Source organism: Vidua macroura, chromosome 1 (assembly GCF_024509145.1).
Source record: "Vidua macroura isolate BioBank_ID:100142 chromosome 1, ASM2450914v1, whole genome shotgun sequence".
Taxonomy (NCBI): Eukaryota; Metazoa; Chordata; class Aves; order Passeriformes; family Viduidae; genus Vidua; species Vidua macroura.
The window spans coordinates 94,429,711-94,454,569 of record NC_071571.1 but is presented as its reverse complement, the minus strand read 5'-3'; the positions used below and the strand labels follow the sequence as shown (position 1 = coordinate 94,454,569).

Below are 24,859 nucleotides of genomic sequence, written 5' to 3'. Positions count from 1 at the left end.
GGTAGTTGTGCTACAGAGCTTACCCCTGTCTTGGGCAGGAGAATTGTCCTGATGCAAGTAGCAGCTCCCCTTACTGTGTTTTGGTCTTTGGCTGGCCACACAGGCACCAGCGACTTAGGTGAGCCTGGGAATGTGTTCAGCTTGGCTAAGGGTCATCTCAGTGAGGGAGAAACTCTGTTTTTTGTGTGTGAACTGAAATGCACTAACCCTTTCCTAACAGTACTTCTCCAGCAGCAAAATACTGCTTTAGTATTGATGTATAAATAAGGGGACATTTGGAGTAGGAGTGAATAAGGTCCATCAGTGGTTTTATCACAGATGGCACTTCAAAAGTAGTCGAGACCAAATGATCAGAGTCAAGCTCAGTGGTGAGGACTGTGTGGGTGAAGGTGGTGGTGCTGCAAGCCCTCAGACTGGGGCTGAGCTGGGCTTTTTTGCTGGTGTCAGGGCTCTGCAGAGAAACCCACCATATGCCAAGCGATGCCACCATTTCAGATGATGCTGCATACGTGTTCCTGTTGTGCCTGAGCTAATCAGCCCTCCAAAAAGCCCTCCAGGATGTCAGCTAGCCTCTTTGTGCGGGGAGGCTCAGAGCTTTTAGCAGGAAGTGCCTCTCTCAAACCCAGCTCTAATATCTCTAACATGGTGCTGAAAGGGGCCTTTTATCTAATCGAACTCCAGTTGCTTCAGGATGAAGCATTTACAGCATCAGGCGTGCAACCGGGGAAGTGAACGGTCGATCCTATAGGGACTGAGGGAGGCTGGATGCTCTAACATGTATTGATTCATCTGTGTTTTAACAAAACAAAAACTGTATTAGTGCTGCTGCTTTACCTCACGTTATTGTGTGTATATTAGATATTGACTCAGCAGTGGCAATGGAAAGCTTATGAGAGAAATCATAAAGGAACTAATAGAGGTGGAAACTTTAAAATGGTGATGTTTGGGATAATAATGGTAATGAATAATGAGAAAAATGGGGATGGTGTAACTAAGATATATACAGAAAAGTGACTCTCTTCTGGATTCAAGGCATTCTCAAGATGATGGCTATCATAAGAATGTGATAAGAAATAAGAAAACTTGTTACAAATGCTTCTTTCCATGAGTAAATTATAATGGAAGAGACTGAATCAATTTTGAGGCAGAAAATATGGCAGATGCCAGGGGCTAAAGAAACTACAGTGAAAGCAGAGGTATGGAGAGTACATTTTAAGAACTAAAGTTGCAACAGCTGATCAAAAAAGTACAAAGTTGGCTGGTTTTTTTTGATTTTTGATTTTTTTAAAGTATCTGTGTCAATCAGTTCCCAGCAAGGGAAAAATATTTGGTTAATCATCTTTATTTTGAGATTTCAGCAGAAGGAAGTTTCAAAACATCTGTGGTAGTGAGTGGTGGGAGCATCATGCAAATTCCCAGGCCCATGAAGTGCTGAGGAGGCTTGGTTTTGTTTAATATCTAGTCACGAAGCCCAAGTATGCTCACTGTGTTTTCCAGAACTCTTAATTCCTGAGCATTTTAAAAAGGGTAATGGTGTTTTTCAGAAGATTTGCATTTCCTTATGGATTTGAAACTGCTTTAAGTATAGATAATGTAGCTTTAGTTGCTGTGGTTTGTCTGGCAAAATAGATGCAATTAGCACAGAGCTGTGCTTCTCTAGTGATCTTCCCAAGAGTGACTGCCAGGTAGGGCAGCTGGGTTAACCCAGTGCAGCCCTGTTAATTTAACTTACAGTGCTAAAATGGGTAATAAGGCTAGGATTTGACAATAAATGACAAAATGCATCTCTATATTTGTTACATTGATATGCTCATGGAGGATCTATGTTATTTACTGAAATATATTATGTTTCTAGTAAATAGAGGATGACCTTGTAGGCCATGAGTCTCTGGAGACAATAATTTGCAGGATATGTTCTTGGTGAATGCTTGCAAATTTTGTTTCATGTACATTATGAGCAGCGTAGGGAACGTTACAGAATTTGGAATGATAAAAACATTAAGCAATCATCAACTTGGGAGTGTGTGTGTGAGTAGGAGTCATTTCAAATTCAAATAATAATCCTATTTTATGCTTAAAAAAAGCAGAGTAGGGAGATATACCAAAACTGCTGTTAACTAAATATAATTCTCTTTTATTGTCCTTTCCATGGAGCAACAGCCAGGTTGTGTATCCTGTATAAAATTTGCCTGGATGTGCTTGCCTGGATGTGTTTGTGACATCAGTCACTCACAAACCTTTTGGCTTACAGGTGTATTAAAGCATGAATTAACTCCTGAGCCTCTTTCTTCACCCTGCATGTGTCTATTTCTTAATGGGATCTTTTAACTTCATTAATGATTGAGTACTACTGGTGACAAACCAGAACAGTTATGGAGGAGTGGGGTTGGGACACATTAAACTGAACAAATGAAATCATTTTGTTATCAGATGATAAGGTGGATTATACAGCATGCCCAGCTGACATTCCTGATGGGTTGTGAGCCAGGGGGCTCTTTGTTCCAGGTTATCCCTGGAGTTAGGGTGTCTGCTCTGAGCCTCTGGACTTCCACGTGACTTTGACACTTCCGTGCTCAAGGTTCCCTGGGTGCAAAATGAGTGCAACAATGGCAGAACCTTCTTGGTAAGATGCCTGAGGATTGCTTGAGAGTAAGGGTGGCTGCTTCTGCTTTTTAGTTTCTTTGTATGAAGAAATCAAAAACCCCAGGAAATCTAGAATCTGCCTGTTCATGAAAAACAGCACTCCTGGATGCTTCAGAAAGCCCTAGACAATTGTGCAATCACACACATACTCATTCTTGTCAGAGGAATGCACAGAGACCTGGGTCTTCCTGCACTAAAATAACTTGTTACTTAAGAGGGGGCTTGAACTGTCATGTGAAAACACCTCCAGTGCCTCTGCCTTTGGCGCCAGCATCACATTTCTCAAGAGGAGGACTGGAGTGGTGTGTGTTTTTGAGTAGCCTGCAATACATGTTCTGCTGCCCTTGCAAGTATTAACAGCCATGCAGGATCCTATTGTCAGAGACTTGGGTGAGCCGTAGCCTAAGAGCCATTATTTGTTTATGTGCTGCAGCCTTATCGAGGAGAAGGAAGTCATTGAAAACAAACCATTCATGTTTCACAGCTCATCCAGCAAGTCTTGGGTTGAACTGGGGTACAGGCTACCCTGTTGTTAAATGTCAGCAAAAATGGTGGTGTTAAAATGCAGATGTCACAGTAAAATTCTGAAAATATTAGAAAAGAACAATCAGAAAGCAGTAAACTAAAGTGGATCCTTTCAAAGCTATACTCACAGATTTTAACAGCTAAAATCGTGATAAATGGCAAGCCTCAGCAAATTTTGCCATTGTAAAAAAAATTTAAAAAAATAATAAATCTCGTTCTGCTGTTGCAAGATGGGCCATTAATTTTGCAGTAATAAATGACCTTCTCTTCAGCTGATTTTATGTTAGAATCAAACTCTTGCTTGTGAGAGTCTTAGCTGATAGAATTTTTTCTATAGATAAAACTATAGAAAACTAGAAATTTTTCTAGATATAGAAATCTAGTGTTACTGGATTAAAGTGAAATTTTAGGCTTTTTTTTTTTTTTTGGTGCCATCTTATTGCTCAAGAGTAGCCCTTTGCCTGCTGAGTGGGGAGTATCATCTTAGAGCAGACCTCTTCTTTGTACATAAATGCATCTTAAGGTCAGTGGGTTTTTCAGCTCTGTTGGTTTTAGAAAGATCACTTTGGGATCATTGGTTTGTCTGCCACAAGAATATACACTTGTGCTCTACTGGGACATTCTTTCCCAACATAATTTTGTTAGGGCCTTCTGGATACCTGGTTTACATTTAATTTTGTTGTTTGGACTACTCATGTGTACTCTAGTCATGTTAAATCAACCCTTTCTAGGCTTGTAAAGTAGCTTGAACCCTTACATGCAAGCAAATATTTTAAAGCAAGACTGTGACATGATTCTCCTGTGACAAACTGTCCCACTGTGGTGACATACACAGAGCACTCATATCTCTAATGCTGTTGGCCATACCTAGAAGGTAAATATAGAAAGCAGTTCTTCAAAAAGTTTCCTTTCCCCTTTCTCATTTGGGCATCTGAGGTGTAGTGACCAGAGCTGCTCTGCCTGTGACATTGGAGAGGTTTTTTTTGGTGGTGCCAGCGCAGGGAGGATGCCTGATCACCTAGCCCTCCTTAACATGGGCAGCTTGTGGATGGGTTCATGAGTAAGAGAGGCATTCCTGCTGATGATAGTGGAGCTATTTTGTGAGCATGGGGGTGTGATCTTACCCAGAGGCTCCCGGGAGAGCGGTGTGCACCTATTGTGTGGGGCTGCTCTGAGGAGGTGGTAAAGGCAGGGAAAAGATCAAGGTTTTATTACTGTGAGAGAAAGCTGCTGCTAGGCTGGGGAAACTGTGGCTGAGCAGTGGAAAAAAAACCCTTGTGTAGGCCCTTCCCCTGTCTCTTGGTGCTGGACTGTGGAAGGGATACTTGGGATGGGTGTAGCTGGGAGGGGAGCACAAGAGGCTGTCTCTCTATGCATGAGCAAAGAGATGAAGCAGCTTTGTGTGGCAGGGCCAGCCTGTCATAAGGGGCTTCAGGGAAGGGTTGAGCCTTGCAGGACACATGGGTTATTCTGCAGCAGTTTGGCTCTATGCCAGCGCTAACCAGAGCACTGGCTCTAATCATATCAACCCTGAAACAATCTGCTAACATTCAACACTGGTGCAGCACTGGTGCTCTTAGGATTTAGCAAGATGTTTTTCTGAGGGACTGAAGCTGAAATCCAACTCTTGAAGTGTTCAAAGTTGGGTGCTGGGTTGCATTCTCAGCCTGCTTCTTCCTCTCCAAGTGAGGAACACGTTTTGTGTCAACCTGATCACTTGATCATGGATACAGGGAAGGGCTGAGTTCAGGAGGTCCTAGCTGTGGGAAAAGCTCTGCATGTGCTCTGGGATTTTGATGCAGGTGTTCAAATAGAATTTGCTTCTCTCTTTTTTTCTTTTTCAATCTGGAAAAAGATGTAGCAAACAGCAGATAATTTTGTGGGTAAATCAACAAACAGTACTGTAGTTTTGCAAGATGAGTAATTCTTTTTGCAAAGAGTAAAATCTGTGAGTGGGATGTGCTACCAGAGATTGGAGTGATATGATATAGAATCATTATATTTTGATTGGCAGTGGCTTCCAAAATATTTGTTTTGTTGTGCTTTCTCCCCAGAGTCACTGGTCTCACTTGTCTAACTGCATTTTTCCATTGCCTTTGCTGGAGAAGAAATTCAGATTATATGAATGAGAAATCTTTGCATTCTTACTCAAGAAATGCCCCAAATGTGTCCAAACCTTCCCCATTACATCTCTTATATTGCTAATAATATTATGATAATATTGTAATTTTTTCTTTACATTCAAATACATCCTATGTTCCTGATAGGACTTCTCATCCTTGGTTCTTTTAAAAATGTCACTAAGATTTCTGTTACATGATGTTGAGAGATTGGTTAAATAGATTTCTTCAATTCACTGGTGTGCTAACTAGCTTATAGCTGATCAGATTGCAGCAGTCTCTTCAGTGTGTTCTACTGGATCTGATCCCAGTTTTGCTTCCTTTAGTGTATGACAGCAAAGGGAATCTACATTCACTCTGCTAGAGGTTTTTTCCCTCTGGTTTCAGGATTTTCCAGGAGAAGAATCTTTTATAATATTAAATGTTTCTTACAAATTCTGTTCTTTTTTATTTTTTCAATAGGTGTTGGCATCATGTCGGGCATTTCTTTTAACATCTCGGATTCCCACCAAGGTAAAATCACTGTGTTTCTATAAATACTCTGGGGTAACAAATGAAAGTTACATAAACTAAGCAGCAAAAAATTAGCATATTTTAGTTATGTACATCTGTTAAAAAAACAGATAATTGAGGAATGGTATGTTGCGTGGTCTTGAGTTAGAATGGTGCTGCTATTAGTATATGCCTTATATGCTTGCCAGTTAGCCTGAGAGCACCCTGACTACGGACCTAGGATAAAATAAAATACAGGAAACTTCATGCAATTCAGACAGACTGCTCAGTTGCAATGGTTTCAGTGATAACTAAAAGGAAATGAGCTAATGTTTTGCCCCGTAGTTACAATTAAGTCCAAGAGGTTTGTTTCTTTCTGTATATCTGAGCTGTCAAGATGATTGTCTACATAATTGTGAATTCAGATCTTAGTACACTCCCTGTAGCCCTAAATTTGTCCTTGGAGAAGAATTCCCTGCTGCCTTCTAAGCTTTCATTTGGAGTCAGTATGTTCTTCCCTGCCTAGTCTGACTCATCCAAATAAACCACTCAGAAAAAGCTTATGTATCACTTCCTCTCATACTTTTAGATAAGCTAAAAGCTTGGACATTTATGTTCATATCTTTATTTACTTATTTATATATGTTATTTTTATTCATATATATAGTGTGTGTACATGTCCCTGCAGCTTCTGTGCAGTAAAATTTTTCACATCTGTGATTGATGTAACTAATGAAAGAATAATCGTGAAGCTGTAAAGATTGTAATAAATGATTAATCAGTCACAAGAGTATACATCATTAGGGTATAGTATTAATGATGCTTTTTATAGTAAATTTTTTTCATAGAATTGATTATAAGTTTATGTACTTATAGCTTGCAGTGCAATGTCCAGTGTGGTATTCCTATAGCCTCTAATAACCATTTAAACCTGTAACAAACAAATGTAAGTATTTTAAAATGAAAAATGCATCCAGGTATTAAAAAATATTTAGTGTAAATTACAGAAACTGATATCAAATATCAGTAGCCTGCTCAAGATTTTCTTAACCTCATTGAGAAGTGTAAGTGCTCTTTAAAAGACGATGATGTTTGCACTGATGTGGTGTTTTCTTTTCTATCTACAGTTAGAACTAACTTTCAGCTACTTGGAAATCCAAGGAGTAACTTCCAGTAAACCAGGCCAGGTGAGTGTATTCTAGATAAAATATAATTGTTTATTCATTGCTAAATCTGTGCCAGTCAAGGAGGTAAGGCTCTAACATGCAGGTGTCTCCCTCCACTAAGCACACTGTGCATTTGTATTCTTGCTGGTCTAAAGTCTTAAAAATAACATTAAGAATTTAATGAGTCCGTTTTAGGAATGTTTTTTGCTCTTGGAATAATGATAAGAAATAGACTGGGTTTTTTTCTAGTTCAGTATGGTACAAGTTTCCATTTGTATCATAAGTGGATCTTTTTCTCAGACCTGGTAAAGCAATGGTGGCTGGCACAGAATCATCACCACACAAGCTACAGTGGCTTCTGTGGTGAATACTTTTATGGGGAAGTCAAAAGCTACTGCTTACATTGCAGGCAGGAATGCTTTGCTTTCAACTATCCTTCATGCCTTTACTGTGTACAACACAAAATATATTTGACAGCACGTTACATGCCCAAAAAAAGTAAATGTCAAAGGGAAGGTGCTGAAAAGAAGAATGCCTTTAGAGTGCTTTTAATTCATAAGATGAGCATGTTGACAAGATTTGACAGTTCAATTGTATCAAAGTCTTCATGTGTTTCATGTGTGTTTGGCTTTTAAAGAGCTTTTAAGGAATAGGAGTGCCTGAGATACTTTGAACTCTGAAAAGCTCTCATTATATTAACATCTCATCTTTTTAACCTGTCTTTTGAAGCTTTCCTTAAAGGAGGGGAAAAAAGAGGTCCAGGTGTTTTAATGGGGTGACATTTACTAATTTCTAAGTTTTTGTGGCTTTTTTTTATTTAAGGTACTAACATGCCAGGTATCTATTGCTAATTATTCCTGGAGGCATAGACAGTCACTGTTGTAGCAGTATTTACAAGAGATTTTCAGCAGCCTCAATGAGCATACACTTTTCCTAAAATATTTCTTAAGGTTTTTCATGTTTACATTCATTTGTCTTTTAATTGTGTGAGTCTTCTAACTGAAGGCAGAGAGAATCCTAGATTATTCCTTGTGGAGCAAGTGATTTTGTTGCAGTTTTCCTGCAAACAGCATATTATAGCTGTGATACCAAAAGGGTGTAGTTTTGTGCTAGGCATCTTGCAGAGAGCCATGAAGAACTTCCTACTGTAAGAAAAGTGAACAAATGGACAGAGGAATATAAGGAAATGTTGTGCTAATATTGGTGATGATGAAAACCTGTGGTGAGTTGCCCACTCATTCATCATCAGGGAGTGGTGGCAACAGGCTCAGAAAGGAGTCTCATTGATGGTAAAAGGTGTGAATAGTCTCAGTGTGCTTTAGGGGTAATACAGCCTCTTCTAGGATTATCATGGTGGTGACCCTAGGCATGAATGGGGAACCAAGAGAGCCCTGGGAGCCAGCTTCAATAAGAAGCTGTACCATACTGCATAGAGTCCCCTCTCCTGCTGTCTGTCTACACTTATTTATTCCGAATGTTACCCTCTCGCTGTGCATGCGCAGCTTCTTATCTAAAAGAGGTGATGACTTGGGCTGTGCTAACTATTCACACTGGAGTTAGCAGAAACATTACATTGCTTCCTGTGATGCAGCCAAAAGCAGCAGCAGAGTTGATGTGTCACTCATAGCCTAATCTGATTTGGTTCTGAACACTCAATATCTAAGAGAGGCACGTTACAGAAGGCTTTATTTATGCCTCTCTCTGAAGCACACATCCCCCCAGACAGCGGGACAGTCATGCTGGATGAGTTACTGCTTCATCTGCACAGACAGACAGCACAGCACCACAGCATTTTCTTAAGCAGCACAGAACAAAGCATTAGAGCTTTTCCAGGGGATTACAGCCATTAAAGACTTTTACTTTTTGCTGGAGGAAACAGGCACCCTGCTCATTCAATAGTTTCCTGTCAGGCTGTGCTTGCTTCTCCTGGTGTTCTGGGACATGTTTCAAAAGAGGACAATGCTGTGAAAAGTTCTTGGTTTTCAAAGTGTCAGCTGAGGTCAAGATCCTTTGAAAATTGTATTCCCGTGGGAAGCAGGACACTGTTAGAAAAAGCGAAGTTTGTATATGGGGGTCTTTGTACATTCAAGAACAACTTTCAGAAACTTTACCTGGGGCGCTGCTGTGTCGTGTCTTGAAGAATAACTGATTCCTATGAGCATTCAGCTGGCATTTAAAATGTTTTCCTGTTTAATTCATCAACATGAATTATATGATACCCGTCTCAGCCTCTTGCACTTTCATTTATAGTTGATTATGGAAACAGAGAAATGCAGCATCTCCATGAAGATGGCATCCTCAGAGGATGTGAACGAGGTGCTGGCACACATCGGGACGTGCCTCAGGAAGATATTCCCTGGACTCTCACCAGTGTAAGTATCCTTTAGGGCACATCTAGTGGGAGCAGATTGTATGGAAGTGACAAGCCACCCATTTTTGTCTGCTGGTCTCCCTACCCTGATCTCAGAAATACGCTGAGGATATAAGAATCATCCATAAGCACTAAGCTTTTGTCCAGGTGTATGGCAGAACCAGGACACGGTGTAGAGCATAGGTAGACTGTGTGTCATCCTGTAGGGTCATAAGAGCCTTTGGTTTGAAGGGGAGTGCAGTTATTTGAGGTCTTACGTTTGTATTTTACCTTGTTGCCCCTCCAGCCTCAGGTACAGCTTAGGTTCTGTCTTTTTTGTCGTAACTGGCTCAATGTTCTGTTTTATTTTTTCCCCATCAGAAGTAAAATATGAGATGGGAGAGAAGGGAAAAGTTCCATTTACTTTCAGTGTTTGTGAAACAATGTACATGATTGTGAGCCTGTTCTTCAAAACTAAGCCCTGGGCAGTCTTGTCATATACTTCCCATGGTTTAACTGACTCCTTGAATTATTTGTCTCCTTGTCTGGCTTTTCATTTCATTACATTACTTGTGCCTTTCATTTTCTCTCTTACCTGTGTTTCTGGATTCTATCATCTTGCAGCAATTCTCAATAGTTTTTCTTTATTTTCTTTTCTTTGTTCTCAGTCATTGCCTCATCTTCATCACTCTTTACCAAGTCATGCAGCTCTACTGTGTTCTCTTCAGCTCCTGGTTTTCAGCATTATTAGAAAAAATGGGCTGTGGAAAAGAGTTTTCCCAGACATGTTGATTTTTATATGTGAACTTTAGTAACAGACTCTAGATGTGAATGGTTAGGCTAAACTTACATGTTTTATTTTGGGTGCATGTCTTTATTATTCACCTTTCCTGTAGGTGGAATAGGAAATCAAGTCCATAAACTCTAGATGGCAGTTTCTTTTGGTTTTGTTTTCATTTTTTTCCCACTTCCAATTTTCCTCTTGGACAGTGTTGTTAACTGCCTTAGGGGAGATTGAGGTCTCCCTTCAAAGAACATGAATACAACTGAATATTTGTGAGCAGGGTTGCTATAAAACCTCAGTAATAGTGTGAGAAATGCAGACAAAAAGAATAAAGAAGGTTGCAAGACTGTTTGTTTCTCTGGTTGTTTATGAAGGCCTTGAACTCTCTACGTTTTCTGTGGGTTTTCTTGAGAACATTGCTGGAGCAGGTTGGGTAGCTGTATGGAGTACTTGCTTCCCAGAAAAGAAATCAAATTTCTTGCCCTCCTCTCAGATGGCAGAGTTTTCCAAAATGAAGGCATTGAAATTGTGTAGATGATAGAGGACCAGATCAGGCAAGAAAGGGGGGAAGAGGTTTCTCCAGTTATTATTGCTTATTAATTCTCTTCTGCTCCATCTCCTACCCCCTTAGACCCCTCATAAATTCTGTAGTTTATGAGGCAGTCTTACCATTCAGAAAACCAGATAATATTATTTCTTAAAAGGCAGGAAGGTATTGTGCTTCTTGTCTGTCTAGGGAAGGAAACTGCCATCAAATTACAAAGATTGGAGCTGGAGATCAAGAGTGCAGCCTGGAGGCCACATGGAACTGCTCAACTCTTTGCACCATGGTGCTATTCCTGCATAAAAGCAGTGTATATACAGCAGTGGTTTCAGGGTAACCATTAATACCATGTCTCATCCCTATTTTGGGCATCCTGGTGCCAGATGAGGTTCACAAGCCTCCTTAGATGGAGTGATTCTGTAATACAAAAGAATTTAGTTGCTCCAGTAGTCATAGGGTTAATCAAAAGAAAGCGAGAAAGAAAGAATGAATGAATGTTACTCCTGCTGTGCTACATAATGGTGTGTGTGCCTTTTAGGTAGGAAAGTGGGTTGTATTAAAAATGGTAATTCTTCCTATGCACTCATTAAAAAATGCTCTTAAAATAAAAAAGGTTTATGTGTTTAAAAATACTTTCAAAGCCATGAATGATGTTTTCCCCCTCTTTTCCATCCAGGAGGATTATGAAAAAAGTAACTATGGAGCCTTCAGAAAGACTGGCTAATCTCCAGGCCCTCTGGGACAGTCAGACAGTGGCAGAACTTGGACCTTGTGGTGAGAATGAATTTAAATGCTCAAATATAAAAGGGCTGGAATTGCAGTGTCAGGAAGTTTAATTCTATTTCTGGCAGAAGCTTGTAAAGGTGTAATTAGTTTTAAGGTGTAATTAGTATGAGGCAGACTTCTGATTGGTAGGTAAAGGCACTATATTAAGCTTTCTTGCAACTCACCACATGAAGATAGGATAGTCTTAGTTCCTTTCATAAGCACAATGCACAGTCTTCTGAAAAAAAAGAGCCTGAGTTTTGAAAAACTGGCTCTAAGTATTAAAGTGTCCTTTTAGATGTGCATTTGTTTGCTTGTGTGACTACTGTGTTAAATAGTGTCTCGGATTGTTTGTAGGAGGCTTTTCGCAGATGTATGCTTGTGTTTGTGACTGGCTTGGATTTCCCTACAGAGAGGAAGTACAGTGGGTAAGTGCTTGTCTTGTTCTGAAGTTTTTTCAGCTACCTGTACTAATGATGAAAGAACAGGTAAATCCATAGTGCTTGACAAAAAAAAAAAATAACCTACAGTTCTGTAAAGATGTATTTGGTTATGTATTTTTAACAGGATGTTGATACGATTTATCTGACACAAGATACCAGAGAGTTGAATTTGCAAGACTTCAGCCACCTTGACCACAGGTAAACCATGTGCAGTAATCATGCTAATATTGATGAAGTGTGATGGCCCCATAGCTGTTACTGTAAAATTACCATCTGTAGCACTTTTAGTTTTCAGCACAAAGCTGCTGTTTTTGCCCAAAAGCCCCATGGAAACTTCATTTCATTTAGGAGCCTGAGAAGATAAATATATTTTCTTATTGGAAGCAATCCAAAAAGTTAGCAGATAGATACTTTTCCTGTGATGGCAGATATAAGAGCTCAAATTCAGCAGATAAAACATGCATCTACATCTGGTGGGCAAAGCAAAAAAGGAAATTATGAAGTCTTTACTTCTGCAGAATCGTTTTCTCATGGTGTACACAGTAAAGGAAATTAATTTTTGTCAGCAAGTCAGTAGAAGGTTTAAGTTGTTCAACTGAATTCCAGCCAGTTGTCTCTTCACTTATAATAAATGCTACCGAAAATATGTACCTTCAGAAAGGAACTAATTGAGGGTAATTTTGCTGTGAGATGCTGAAACTTAGCTAAGTGTTGTATTTAGTTTACTGAATTTAGCTGGCTGAGAAAATTGGATTCTGAGAAAGTTGAATCTGGAGATATTACAAATAGGAGAAAATGGGAGGGAAGCTTAACTAAAATTCATCATTATACAAAGGAAACTGCAAATTTAAGAAAGTGTAAATAAGATTGAGAAAGCATTTGCTTCTTTGGGAGAACCCAGTGAAAGAATTAAGAATCTATCACAGATACAAGGTTAGAATACTGTAACAGAAAGGCTGAACCTGGTGGTAGGTAAATAAGAGTATTTTGCCACAGCATTCTTTGCAGATTTAAGCTATCTGATGTGTGAACTTGCAGAATGCCCCATTCAAAGATTTAGCTCATTTTCTGTGCCACATTTTCACAGTCTGCAGTGAATCCCTTGGCAAAGTTACCCAGCAGTGTCTGTGTTGACCAGTTCAGAGGTAACTCAAGACAACAGGGCTGCAACTGGTGTGTGATAGATGTAGCCAAAGATTCTCTCCTTGGTTAAGCCTTGCTGAGAAAGGATAAGGGGAGGAATACTGCTAAGCACAAGGAAATTTGGGCAAGAACTTAACAATGCTTTAAACATTTATTGCAAGATGAAATGATGAGAAGACTGTGGGGCATACCTACAGATACCCAGCCTCAATAGATATTAAATATTCGAACAATTTATTAGGAAAGAGTAGATAGAATTGTTTTAAATATTTAGAATATCTCAGCTGGTGCAAATGAGTTTGGCTTCCAGAAAATGTAATAATGGATTTCTTGTTTTAGAAAAGCTTTTCATTAAAATATACCTTACAGAATTGCTGAAGAAATGTATCTGTACTGTTAAGCAAAGTCTTTTTAAGTGCTTCAAGATTGTCTGTGTCCAAAGATTCAAATCTCTTTTGGAGCCATTTACATGTTGTAGAATCCATCTTGTGATGAGAACATCTATGTGTTGAGGTCTGAACTGAAGAACATTTTGGATTGAAATTTCAAGAAGATTAAAATTTTAAGAAAGCCAAACTCTTGTTATTCACTAAAAATACAAATTAGGAATTGAAATCCCGGACAATTCAAGAATGTTTGTAAGCATTTTCCAATACATTTAAGACAGTGGAACTGCTGTAAATTCACAGTATGCCATTATACTTTGGATTTTGAGAGACTGTTGTATATCTCATTCACCTAATTTTTGACATTGCTGAACCTATATATAGAGGAATTTAAGTTCCCAGATCATCACAGCATGAAGTTATGTTGTGTTGTGAACCATATAATTATTAAAAAAAAAAAAAAAGACTCAAAGTGAAAAGTGACAAAGGGCTTATTTGATATGGTTGCAAGATCTTCATCTGTGTAGCATGTGGTTTAGCTTATTTGGACATACAAAAATTTTTAAGAAAAGTGTAATTGTTTGGATTTTTTTCATTGTGCTGTTGGGATTTCTTGCCCTGAAATACACTGGGGGACAGAGATATTGAAAAAATGTGAAGGCATTAGATAAGCTGGAATCTTGTTGAGGCTTGGAGAGATTGTCTGCATTCCAGAAGAACAGAATCTGCTTTTATTTTAAGATGGCACAGATTTATTTTTTATAAATATTACTTTATTCTGGATGGTAATTTTAATTAATGTAAACATCTCAATGTAACTCAGTGAGGGAAAGTTATGAGAAGGCCCTGCTTTTGGAACTGGTTCTTAGCTTTCTTTCATACCATACTGAAAAAAAATCAGCTTATTGTTAAAACCACATCTAGACTGCAGTAGAATAAAGTGAATAAAACAATGTATAATTTTGAAAAGAAAAACTTGATAACAAGAATATTGGGGTTAAATGAGCTTAAAGCAAGAGAAGCAGTAGAGATAAATTCCTGGAGGAGACCCTTCTGACCCACTGGTGAGAAGCACCTTCAAAAATTGGAACAAAAATGGAAAAAAAAAAAAGTCTTCCCTTAAAATCAGATGGTAGAATCTGATAAAGCAAAGTTTGTAGACAGTAAGTACAGCTGCTTGCTGAGCAGGCATGGGCTCCATTGTCTGCAGGCATGTTGGGAGTAGGGGGAATGGGGAGTGTGGAGGGGAGCAGTTGGTGTTTGTGAAGGTCCCAGGAAGGATGTGTGAGTGATTGGGGTTTGAACAAACAGGCCTTGGATACTGCAGAAGATTAAACTGTCCAAGAAACATGTTGCAGTTGGACAGGAGTACTTTAAAACAAATCAGCCCAGTTGATTTGCAAGTTCTCATCTTTAAATATTTCTTGAAAGTGTCATAGCTCTGCCACTGAGACTGAGCACCCCTTGTCCTTCAGCCATTTCTCTCCCGAGCCAGAGAAGGAAAGGGGAGAAAAAAGGCACAGCCTCAGGCAAGCTCTGTCTGCAGCCACTCTCCTGCCCAGAAGTTCCTGAGCTCTTGCCAGCACTCCAAGCTGCCTTACCAGCTCCCTGGCAGTGTGAGCACTTGAAGTTGGTGATCCCCAATCATTGTCCCTCTGTTCCTTTGAAGGAACTGGGCTGCTGCTGATGGCTGCCCTACAAATGCTCATGGTACCTTCTGCTGCTTTTGGAGGTGGTGCTCCACAGCATGAACAGCTCTGCACCACCAGTGTCAGCCTGTCCAGTGTGTGCCCAGCTCTGCTGCCTGGTTACTGCTGCATGAACAAACCAAAATTTCACCTGAAAAATTGCTCTTATATTCATTCCACTTCCAAGGCAAAGACAGTGGCAAGAGAGGCATCAAAGCTGCAAATTCATTACCACTTTACTGATCTTGCCAGGGAACCATAGAGGAGAAGCAAACCTCTCTGTCTGTGGGCATTCCATACTCCGTGGAAAGATTCCTGCCTGCCCAGCCTAAGGGGGAAGTACCTCTGGGTTGTTAGTTTTTCTCACCTAACATTTCTGCAGTTATTGCTTTACATGGAGATGAAGTGTGTGTGTAGGAACAAAAACAGCATGGTGGGCAGAAATAAATCTATACACTCCACGAAGCTGCTAAGTCTCTGCTGTGCCTGTGGAAACGAATTCACCACACAACGTGATGTGTGCTGTGAGCGAGATGGAAAGACAGCTTAAATCCTTGAAGGGCACCCCACACTAGTTCCTTTGCAGGAGTGTGAAAATGGTCTATTTGCATGAGCTTCTCAGTTGGTGGGCTACAGCCTTTTGCTGCAAAATGCTGCACCTTCGATCTGTTACCTTAGTGATGCTTGTACTTCCAAATGTAGCAACTGCAGTTCCCAATATAGCCTACGGAATGCTTGTCCACGTGATGCTGCCTTGTCTCCTGGCTTTCCTGTGTGTTTAACAACCACCCCAAAGTGTCTGCCTGTTTGCAGAGGAAAACTGGAGGAGGGGAAGAATAAAAAGAAGATGGGAGAAGGGTACTGCATGTTAAGTGCAGACCTGTGCCTACCTGCATATGTCCTGAATGAAGAGCTGGGGGGCGAGAAGGAGGGTTGGATTGGCTTATAAAAGCCAATATGTTAAAAATTCTCTCTAGAAAAAACAGGCTTGAATGGCGCTGGTTTGCTGGTTTGATAAGTTAGTTTGTGCATGTTGCAACTCTTTATTTCGTTATAAAGACAAGGGCTTTCTGAGGAGCTGTTCAGCCTCTGTGTAGGTGTATGTAAGTGTTTAATATGCAGCACCAAACTGATCTGAGTGCTGCACTGCTAAATGGTGTGATAGTGCTTGATGAATGAATCTGCTGGGGGGTAGCGTACAGACGTGACATTCATCAGCGTCTGCTACTGGAGAAACTTAACACAGGGAGAGCAGATCACGTTAAGAGGCTTGGAATGAAGAAAATGGGAATCATTTAGAACTTCATTTGTGAAATCCCTTTCACAATTAAGGGGAGTTGGTGCTGAATGTCGCATTATCCTGTTGCAGGTCTCCTGTTTCCTGGGGGAATTTAACCATAGAGATGAGACACGGAGGTGTTCTCTAGAAGCATTCAGTCATGGAATTATATTAAATCATCAGACTGCCAAAAAGCTTTTTAGCGTCATGCTAAATTATAATTAGAGGTGATTAGGACGCTTAAACATGTCACAGGCTGAAGAAAAAGTTATGCTAAAAGTAGGAATGGCAGCCCAGACAAGTTCCTGTTTTTAAAATTCATGCTAGAATGGATGGCAGTTGTCCAGCCAGAAATTTTTATTAAAATAAGAGGAAGACATGCAGCTGCTCCTGCTGTTTTTAGAATGCAGAGCTTTCTATAATGGGGATGGTAGGCAATTAGCATTGCAAAACTACGGGGAATGAGACATGTAAGAACACTTAGGAGATTGTTTCAAATGACAGTTATATGAAATGTGTGTAAAAGTGTTTTTCTTTTTCTAGAGACTTAATACCTATAGTTGCTGCTCTGGAGTATAATCAGTGGTTTACAAAGCTGTCCTCCAAGGACCTGAAATTAGTAAGTAATAAATTGAAACAATATATCTGCTTCTACCAGGCTGTGTTGTGTTTTAAAGGATGCTATTACATTTTTTAAAGTGAAATATTTTTGGCAAGTACAACTGGGCAATCTATTGCCAAATTTTTTTTTCCTGGAATCATATCAGGAAAATACAAACTGTTGGATAGTCAATTAGCACCATAAAAACACTGCTGAGAGTCAGGTCTTGTCAAAATTTCAAATAATATAGTTTGAAAACGTAGTTGGTTGATAGTAGTAGCCCATAAAACTTCATTAGGCATTGCAGATTCTCCCAAACAATAGTATGTGACTGATTGGAAAGTAACTTCAAAGCAGCCAGAAATCTTGCTTTTTGGAGGTGAAAAGGTCAAGATTCTGGGGATTTTTTTCTTGCATAAAGCACTTTTTTTTCTGTGTAATTTTCATTGCAACTTGATGATTTTGTCTCCCAGTTTTCCAAAACACTGATGTGTGGCACCGGTATTTTTCCATATCAGTTTTCACTGCTAAAAACAAAAAGAGGGCATGTCTGAACAAGTTGGACTACTGTAAAAAGAGCCAAGAAAAGCAGTAATTCAGTGACAATTTAAATATATCAAAATATGCTATTTCTCCTAAAATTTTTAGTCACAGGTGGAGTTAGTGGTTTGCTTGAGAAATTGCTTTCATGCTTGTCTCCAGAAGCTTTTGCCTTTAAAAATTAATATTAAGTATCATTGTGTTTAAATTGATGCCATTTTATTGATCTTTAAAGCTCTCATTATATTCCTAAGCTATCATTTCCAATGAAAATTCAATAGCAATGTATGTGATTCTTGGCAAAAGAGTGGGCAACAAACTTCTTTCCTGCTGGGACATCTCTCTCAAAGTTATGCATGGAATGAGGGCAGTGGTATTTTTAGTGCTGTTGTAGTTTGCTGTTAAAATCAACATTGTTAAAAGGTACAATGCAATTAATCAGTTTCTGCTTCAGTGAAATGAGATAGTTTGCTTAGTTAGAAGACTGGCTGGTGTAGTTTGTTTAGAACTAAACCTGGCCCTATTATCTATCTGAGATACATTTATGTGAATGTTTTGGGGTTTTTTCTTAGCAGCTTTCCTGTGGAAAACAAATAAATTTTGTCAGTTTAGAAAATGCATCAGTTACTTTAAAAATCCCAACCTCTTACCTTCCACACATTCAATTTTTAAGTCGAAAAGGAGGAAAATATTGATCGTTGGACAGTAAATCCATGCCATAAGAACACTGCCATGGGTCATTATGAGGTCAGACATATCCGGGGGCCATCGAGTGCATTGTGTTTCACGAGTCCCACTCTGACACTGTGTTTCATACACAGTACCCACTGTGGTTTTATAGTACAGGCACGAAACTTTCCACTTGCAGTCACAGTACTGTAGAAAGCTTGCTGATAATATTCTGAATTATTAAAACATGGATGGTAAAGAAAGTATTGGGAAGATGGCTGAGTTGACAGTCTTCACCAAAAATTGTCAACCTTTACTGTGTAAAGGATTAATAAGATTTTATGTGTGTGGTAGAGCAGATTTATTTGTTTAGGGCATTTTTTTTTTTTTGGACATTCAATTAGTTTGAAAGTAAAAAAAACCCAAACCCTGAAAAATACACAAACGAGAAAATGTCAGATGGTCATTAGAGACAAAGATACACCAGGTATGAATGTCACATTGTTGTCTTTAAAGGCAGGTAACAGAATAGTTTCAGCACTTCATGATCATGACTCAGATTCAGCTTTGGTTATCACATGAACGCTGGTTAGTGTGAGCTGTGGGGGGAAAAAGAAAAGTCAAATCCAGAAGCAAAATAAAAGTTTATAATAAAAGGTGATGAGGTACAGAGTTCATTGCATGGCTTTTGAATGATTACAGTTTTATCTCTGTTTGAATGAGCAGAGCAAGCAAACTCTTTTGTTGTCATGTTTTGTTCATGGCACTTGCAAATATCCATGTAAATGCTAGAATTCAACAACAATAAGAACATGAGATTTGCTTCTGAATAGGCTGGAAGAATTCATACTCAAATATACTGGCCCTTTACCACTAGTCCTTGGGAGTCTTTGGAAGACCACTCTAGCTAGGGTACTTTTGTTTCTGAGGTTCTTCGGGATTTTTTGTTTGTTTGTTTGCCTTCTAACATCTTTCTTTGTGTTTAGTTGTCATTCCTGGTCGGGCTTTATTTTCCTTTGCACTAGTTACCACTTTTTTCTGCAGGAATAGTGTGCATATGACTAAGATTTCTTTTAAAATTAAGCCAGAGTTTTTTCTGAACTGCATGATTTTGGTTGTTTTCACTGTCATTATAAAAATTCTGCCCCTTTTGGTTAGGTGGCCTGGTTCATTAGTTACTTGCTTTTAGTCTGCCTCCTGCATCTCTTAAGTCTTTTCCAGAAGTCTTCTGTTCACTCACCTGAATGTTTCTGGTATTTTTACTTCCTATTTATGTATAACAAGAAGACGGTTGTGGCCTGGATCCCATTACGATGTACAGCTTAACTCGATAACTGTCTGTTCCGTGTTTGTGTTCTTTAACACTGTTCTGTCTTTTCTGTGGCAGTCCACTGATCTCTGTGAGCAGATACTGCGAGTGGTGAGTAGGTCCAGTCGGTTGGAAGAGCTGGTATTAGAGAATGCCGGGCTTAGAACGTAAGTAATTCCTTCACAATGTTGCTACAGATGCTGCTTACCCCACTAAAAGGGATGTGTGATGTATGGTAGCCTGAATAAACATTAAAAAAGCTGTGCTCAATGTCTGTCTAGTTCTGAGGAGCCTCTAGTCACAAGCTTTTTATCAGGTTTTCCAGAGGGCCTGTATGTCCAGGAAATCCCTTTAAACTGGTGGTTTTTAAGGTTCTGCCTGGAGAGCTGGGCTAAGTGGAGCAAAGTGATTGAAAGAGAGCATAAACCTTAAACTGGCTCCTACTGTTCCTCTCCCAAATATGGGTCCAATAGAAGTATCAACACCTTTTTATAATTTAAAAAACAGTGGTTTAGGTTTTGTTAAAAAAAGCATACTGTGCCATCTTGCATAACACGTTGTTGTTTCATTTCCAAATGAGCTGTTGTTTTCTTAATGTGGATTGCTGTCTGCTCAAATATAACAGGACTTCTACATTAACAACTCTTTTGAAGAAGTAGATCAGTAAGTTTAATGGCTTGCCATAGATTTAGAAGGAAGATACACAGAAATAAGCCATACAATCAAATCCTTGCATATGTTTTAAATACAGTAAGTTGTAGTTACTAGCTTTTTTTCCCCCTTCACGGGAAACAGAAGCAAAGTTCAAGTTACTTGCAGCTGTACTAGTTTATACTTGTAGTGCTTGTTTTATGTTAGGGTAGTGTCCAAGACAATGTAGACAAGAGAAACTCTAGAGCTAATGATTTTTTTTAAATTAAAAAAGTAGTGTAAATGTGGGAGAAGCAGAACACTATGCAGAATTACAAATAAAGGGAAACAAGCACAGGGGAAATATTTGGTGTGTCTCCTCTTCTGTTGTTGGAGTCTTTTTAAAGTGCACTTTGCATTGAAATGCCTTTAAAAGAAAATTGCCTACGTGACACAAGAAATTTGAGATCGAGTATGGGAACTTTCTGATCACTAGTGCCTTTAACAGCCTTTAATAGCTGTCATTCAAACATAATCCCCTGGTTTTAATCTCGTTTTTCTTCCAGTATGTGCCATGAAATCTAGTGATAATCATTAATATTAAAGGATATGTTGAATACTTTTGCACATTGCCTACCTTAATTTATCAAAGTTGGATTAACTGCTTTCAGTTTAAACAGGAGCTGACAGATAATCACCCTGTGACTTTGGTTTTCATGTCTCCATCTACATGCAGAGTGTTTGGCAATGTGCCTTGGTGTGTATCTCTTCTGATCAACACTGTCTGTTTTTGCCAAGGATGCATTTGTCAGTTTTGCCATTTTTCATATCTGTTTGCTAGGAGATCCTGTTGTTGCTGCCTATCTTCCTTCCTATGTCTTACAGACCAGTCATTTTTAATGAGCTGTGATAGAATGCCAAACCAGGGTTAAGCAAGAGCTACCAAGAGTAAAGCTGTAAGAAATAACCTGAGCAGCTGCAAGAGCATATTTCTTCCTGCTGCAGAGTCAGTTTAAGATGACTCTGTTCTTTTCTATCTCCAGCCACTCATTTCTGTGATTTGGTTTGGGCCACAGCCTCATAAGCACTTGTCATCCTCCCAAATGATGAAACAGCAAACTATTGTGTAGTAGCAGTAATAAGGAAAAACCCAGAACTAGGGAAGTGTGAATTTCCTGTTGGGAAAAACAGGATGTCAAATGAAAGCCCCTGCCTGATAAGATTTGTGCTTTCCAGTTTAGATGCTCTTGGAAATTTTATCCCCATTGCTATTGCTTTAACTACACATAAAGGATGCATTTTAGATAACACTGGAAGGCTTCAATGCATACAGCAATCACTAATGTTTTGGTAAGTGTTTTAATTAGCATACATGATGTCCAGATTTCAGGGAGAGCAGAGTAATTCAGGCTGACCCCCAAAAAATGAACTTGAAAGGATGGTTAATTCCTGAGGTATTTTAGAGGAATGGGACAATATGTGATAACCAAAATACTGATTTCTGACTAGGCAGCTCAGCCTACTGATTAGGCTGGGCTTTGGTGTCCACCAGGCTTTGAAGCTTGGCCTGACAGGCCAAAAACAGGTGTATGGTGGGAGCTGCCACTGCCATTGGCCTGCACTGCTGGGAGATGCTAAATGGCAAGGACTTGGATATTAGGAAAAGGTTCTTCCTCCAGAGGGTGGTTGGGTGCTGAAACAGGCTCCCCAGGGCAATAGTCATGGCCCCAACCATGCCAGAGCTCAAAGAGTATTTAGACTACAATTTCAGGTACATGGTGGTGTTGTTGGGGTGCCCTGTGCAGCGCCACGAGTTGGACTCGATCCTTGGGAGTCCCTTCCAACTCAGGATGTTCTGTGATTTCCATGGAACTGCAAGACAGACTTCCCAGTCTGCAAAGGCCCGTTTGCAGGAGCTGCTGCAACTGATTTATTTGTTACACTTCCACGCTCTCTGAAAGCTGGCAGAGAGAATGTCCCTGCGTCCTTTCACACTGTCCTGTGCAGCCCTGTTCCAAAGGGAGTGGCCAGCTGGCACATGGGGAACAACAGAAGTGCCTGTTGCTGGCCTTTGAGGTCCTAGAGGGCCTTTGACAGTCATGTAGAGTCTTATCTTTCCCTTCTTAACAGGGTCTTAATGCCCTTAGACCTAACAGTGTTGCTTCTTCCCACACATCCTCTTTTTTTCTGTTACATGGATGTTGTCTAGACAGATCTCAAGGAATTGTTTTGCTTGTCTGAGATTTCCAGATTGGTAGTATTCTTTCCCTTGATGAAATATCCTTAGCCTGTCATGTGTATAGTTAAATTGAATCTTTCTGGGGCTTTACCTCCAAGCCTGAATAAGCTTGTTTCAGCCCAGCATGGCTGTGTAATGCATACAGAACAAGCTTGATGCTTTATAGAAAGTTTCTGACTTACACCCCGTGCTCTGTTCATAAGTGTGCAGCCAAAAGTAACAAAATTTATGACTTGAAACTAATAGTGAACAAAGGAGGAGAAGAGATGTTTCCCCATGAGCAGAGAGTCAAGGTGCCCCTGTTTATGGCAGGGGCTGCACAGGGAGTGTGTGTTATTTGTTGTATTATTTTTTCCAAAATGAGCCTTGAAGCCCAGTGGGCCCAATATAGATAATCCAGTGCTTTCTGGTGGAAGTTGGTTTGCTGTGCCTTTGCTCAAGTAGTTCACACACACTCTAGGTGTCTAAAACACTCTGGTAATCCTGCCTATGTTGCTGGCAAAAGCTGGAGCAGAGTTTGTAAACAGGCCTGGAGGTATAGGCAAAGTATTGTAATGACAAGAATCTGTTAGGGATAAAGGAAGAGGAGGAAACTCCTCAAGAGGAAAGGGTTTGTTGCTTTTTAATTCAAAACCTCATTTTTCTTGGCTGGACATAAGGAGCTTGATTCAGATGCCTAAGGGCAGGCATCTAGCACCATTTGAAATGCTGGAGGATTTCCAGAATGTTGGCAAGTGTCACTGAGGACCTACAGGAGATCCATAGTCTTCTGCAGCAGCAGCTGGTAGCAAAGCAGGAGACCCTGGGGCCTGTCAGGTGGCAAAGTTTCAAGTCCAGAAGTTCTTTTTGTTGAGTGTTTGTATTCACATACTGCTTGTATTTTAGGAAAAGAATGTGTTTTTCCTCAAGGCAGCCCTTCATCATGCATCTGCAGTGCTGGAACCAGCTCTGGCCCCAGAAGGACATAGGGTTTCAAAGGGAAACTAAACTTCCCTGGAGCATCTCTGTACTCCAGTAAACTTTGCAACTTCAGATAACCAAAAGCTATTGAGGCTATTGCTGTTCAGCCTCCTTTCTTTCCCAAATACTAGAAGAGGATGCTACCTCCACTGTGGTTCTCAGCAGAGTTTGGTGGTAGGCAAAATCTGTTACAAGGAAAGAGGGCAGTGTTGATTAGCATTTTGGTAGCTCTCCACCACAGGCCTACAGGAGGAGAAATAATGTACTTCAAGGCAGAGGGAGAAAGAAGGACGTTCAGGACATAGTTTTGCTTTCTATCTTGTTGTCTGATTTTGGTGAAATAAGAATACTGAAGTTACAGCCTCACTTTATCAAAAGCCCACAGTAGGTCTAGTCCCTTAACACATCATAACTTCTCAGTTGGTACAAGAAGAGGTTTGAGGATTTGTCTTAGAGCTGATAAGACATCAGCCTTCTGGCTTCATGCAATGAATGTGTCTCCACCAGAGTGTGACAGTGTGGTGTGCAAGAAAACCCAAGCTAGCTTTCAGCTTAGTGCTGGGTGGTGGCAGTCCAGCTGCAGCAGAGTGCTTGCCTCTCAAGTGGCTTTGGAACAGCGGTCACGCTACTACACCTACCTACCATAGCTGGTTAAGGGTGCTTCAAAGCTCTCTGTGCTGCCTGGACTGGCTGTTGTCAGCGTTACAGAGCTGATACTCTGCATCTCTTTTGGATCCATTGCTGGGACTGTGATCAGCCACTCATGCCCTTTGATACTTCACACTGTAAAAGAAGCAAAAGACCAGCTCATCAGTGTGCTGCTATTCTTTGAGAGAGCTATTCCTGCTGTTTTATAAGGTTAAAAATACTTCTGGATATGCTGAAAACCCCATCTGTTTGAGTGATTATTGGCAGAAGACTGCTGCAAGTGAGCAGGATAGCTTATGAGTGAAGGAGGTGGTGGTGTGCAAGTTGATGTATATCTCCAAATCCTGTGGTATACAGAGAGACGGAAGATGTGGTCAAGTTTTGAGTTTTTACGTGTAACTTCTGTTTTATACCTTCAGATCTCTGTCAAAACCATTTTAGGCTTTGATTGTATACTCTTCTGTCTCTTAGGTCACAGAATGAATAATTAACAAAGTAACTCCCTGTGAAAGAGCAAATTAGCCAGATAAGCATTGTTTAGAACCATGAGGAATCAGTTAGTGATCTGCACTAGGGAAGGCCATTTGTGTCGAGTAATCCCTCCATGCTTTTAAGCCTTTGAATATGCTGTTGGCAGAGGAGATAACAGGATTCCTTCTCCCTCTCTTTTTTTGTTGCAGGGATTTTGCACAGAAACTAGCCAGTGCCCTAGCCCATAATCCCAACTCAGGACTCCATACAATCAACCTTGCTAGCAATCCACTTGAAGATAGAGGTACTGTAACTTTTACATTTTTCTCTTGCTATAAATATAACAGGAGGATTATTGCTGCTTTGGTCAACTTTGCCTGAAGAATAGGTTATTATTTTGTGCATAATGCTGCTGTAAATTTCTGTTGCCCACAAATGACTGAAAATTGCCATTCTTTTTGACT

General features: G+C 39.9%; 1 protein-coding gene across 5 annotated transcripts in view; it reads left to right on the top strand.

Moving 5' to 3' along the window:
- CARMIL1 (capping protein regulator and myosin 1 linker 1) overlaps positions 1-24,859 on the top strand; it is a 187,118-nt gene that overhangs the window by 73,125 nt on the left and 89,134 nt on the right. For all 5 annotated transcript variants that reach the window (XM_053981804.1, XM_053981796.1, XM_053981779.1 and 2 more), the window contains exons 3-11: positions 5,751-5,801; positions 6,908-6,967; positions 9,197-9,318; positions 11,301-11,398; positions 11,747-11,817; positions 11,957-12,030; positions 16,872-16,947; positions 19,526-19,614; positions 24,605-24,699. In XM_053981804.1, the coding sequence (XP_053837779.1) occupies positions 5,751-5,801; positions 6,908-6,967; positions 9,197-9,318; positions 11,301-11,398; positions 11,747-11,817; positions 11,957-12,030; positions 16,872-16,947; positions 19,526-19,614; positions 24,605-24,699 (736 nt within the window). The remainder of the gene's footprint in view (positions 1-5,750; positions 5,802-6,907; positions 6,968-9,196; positions 9,319-11,300; positions 11,399-11,746; positions 11,818-11,956; positions 12,031-16,871; positions 16,948-19,525; positions 19,615-24,604; positions 24,700-24,859) is intronic.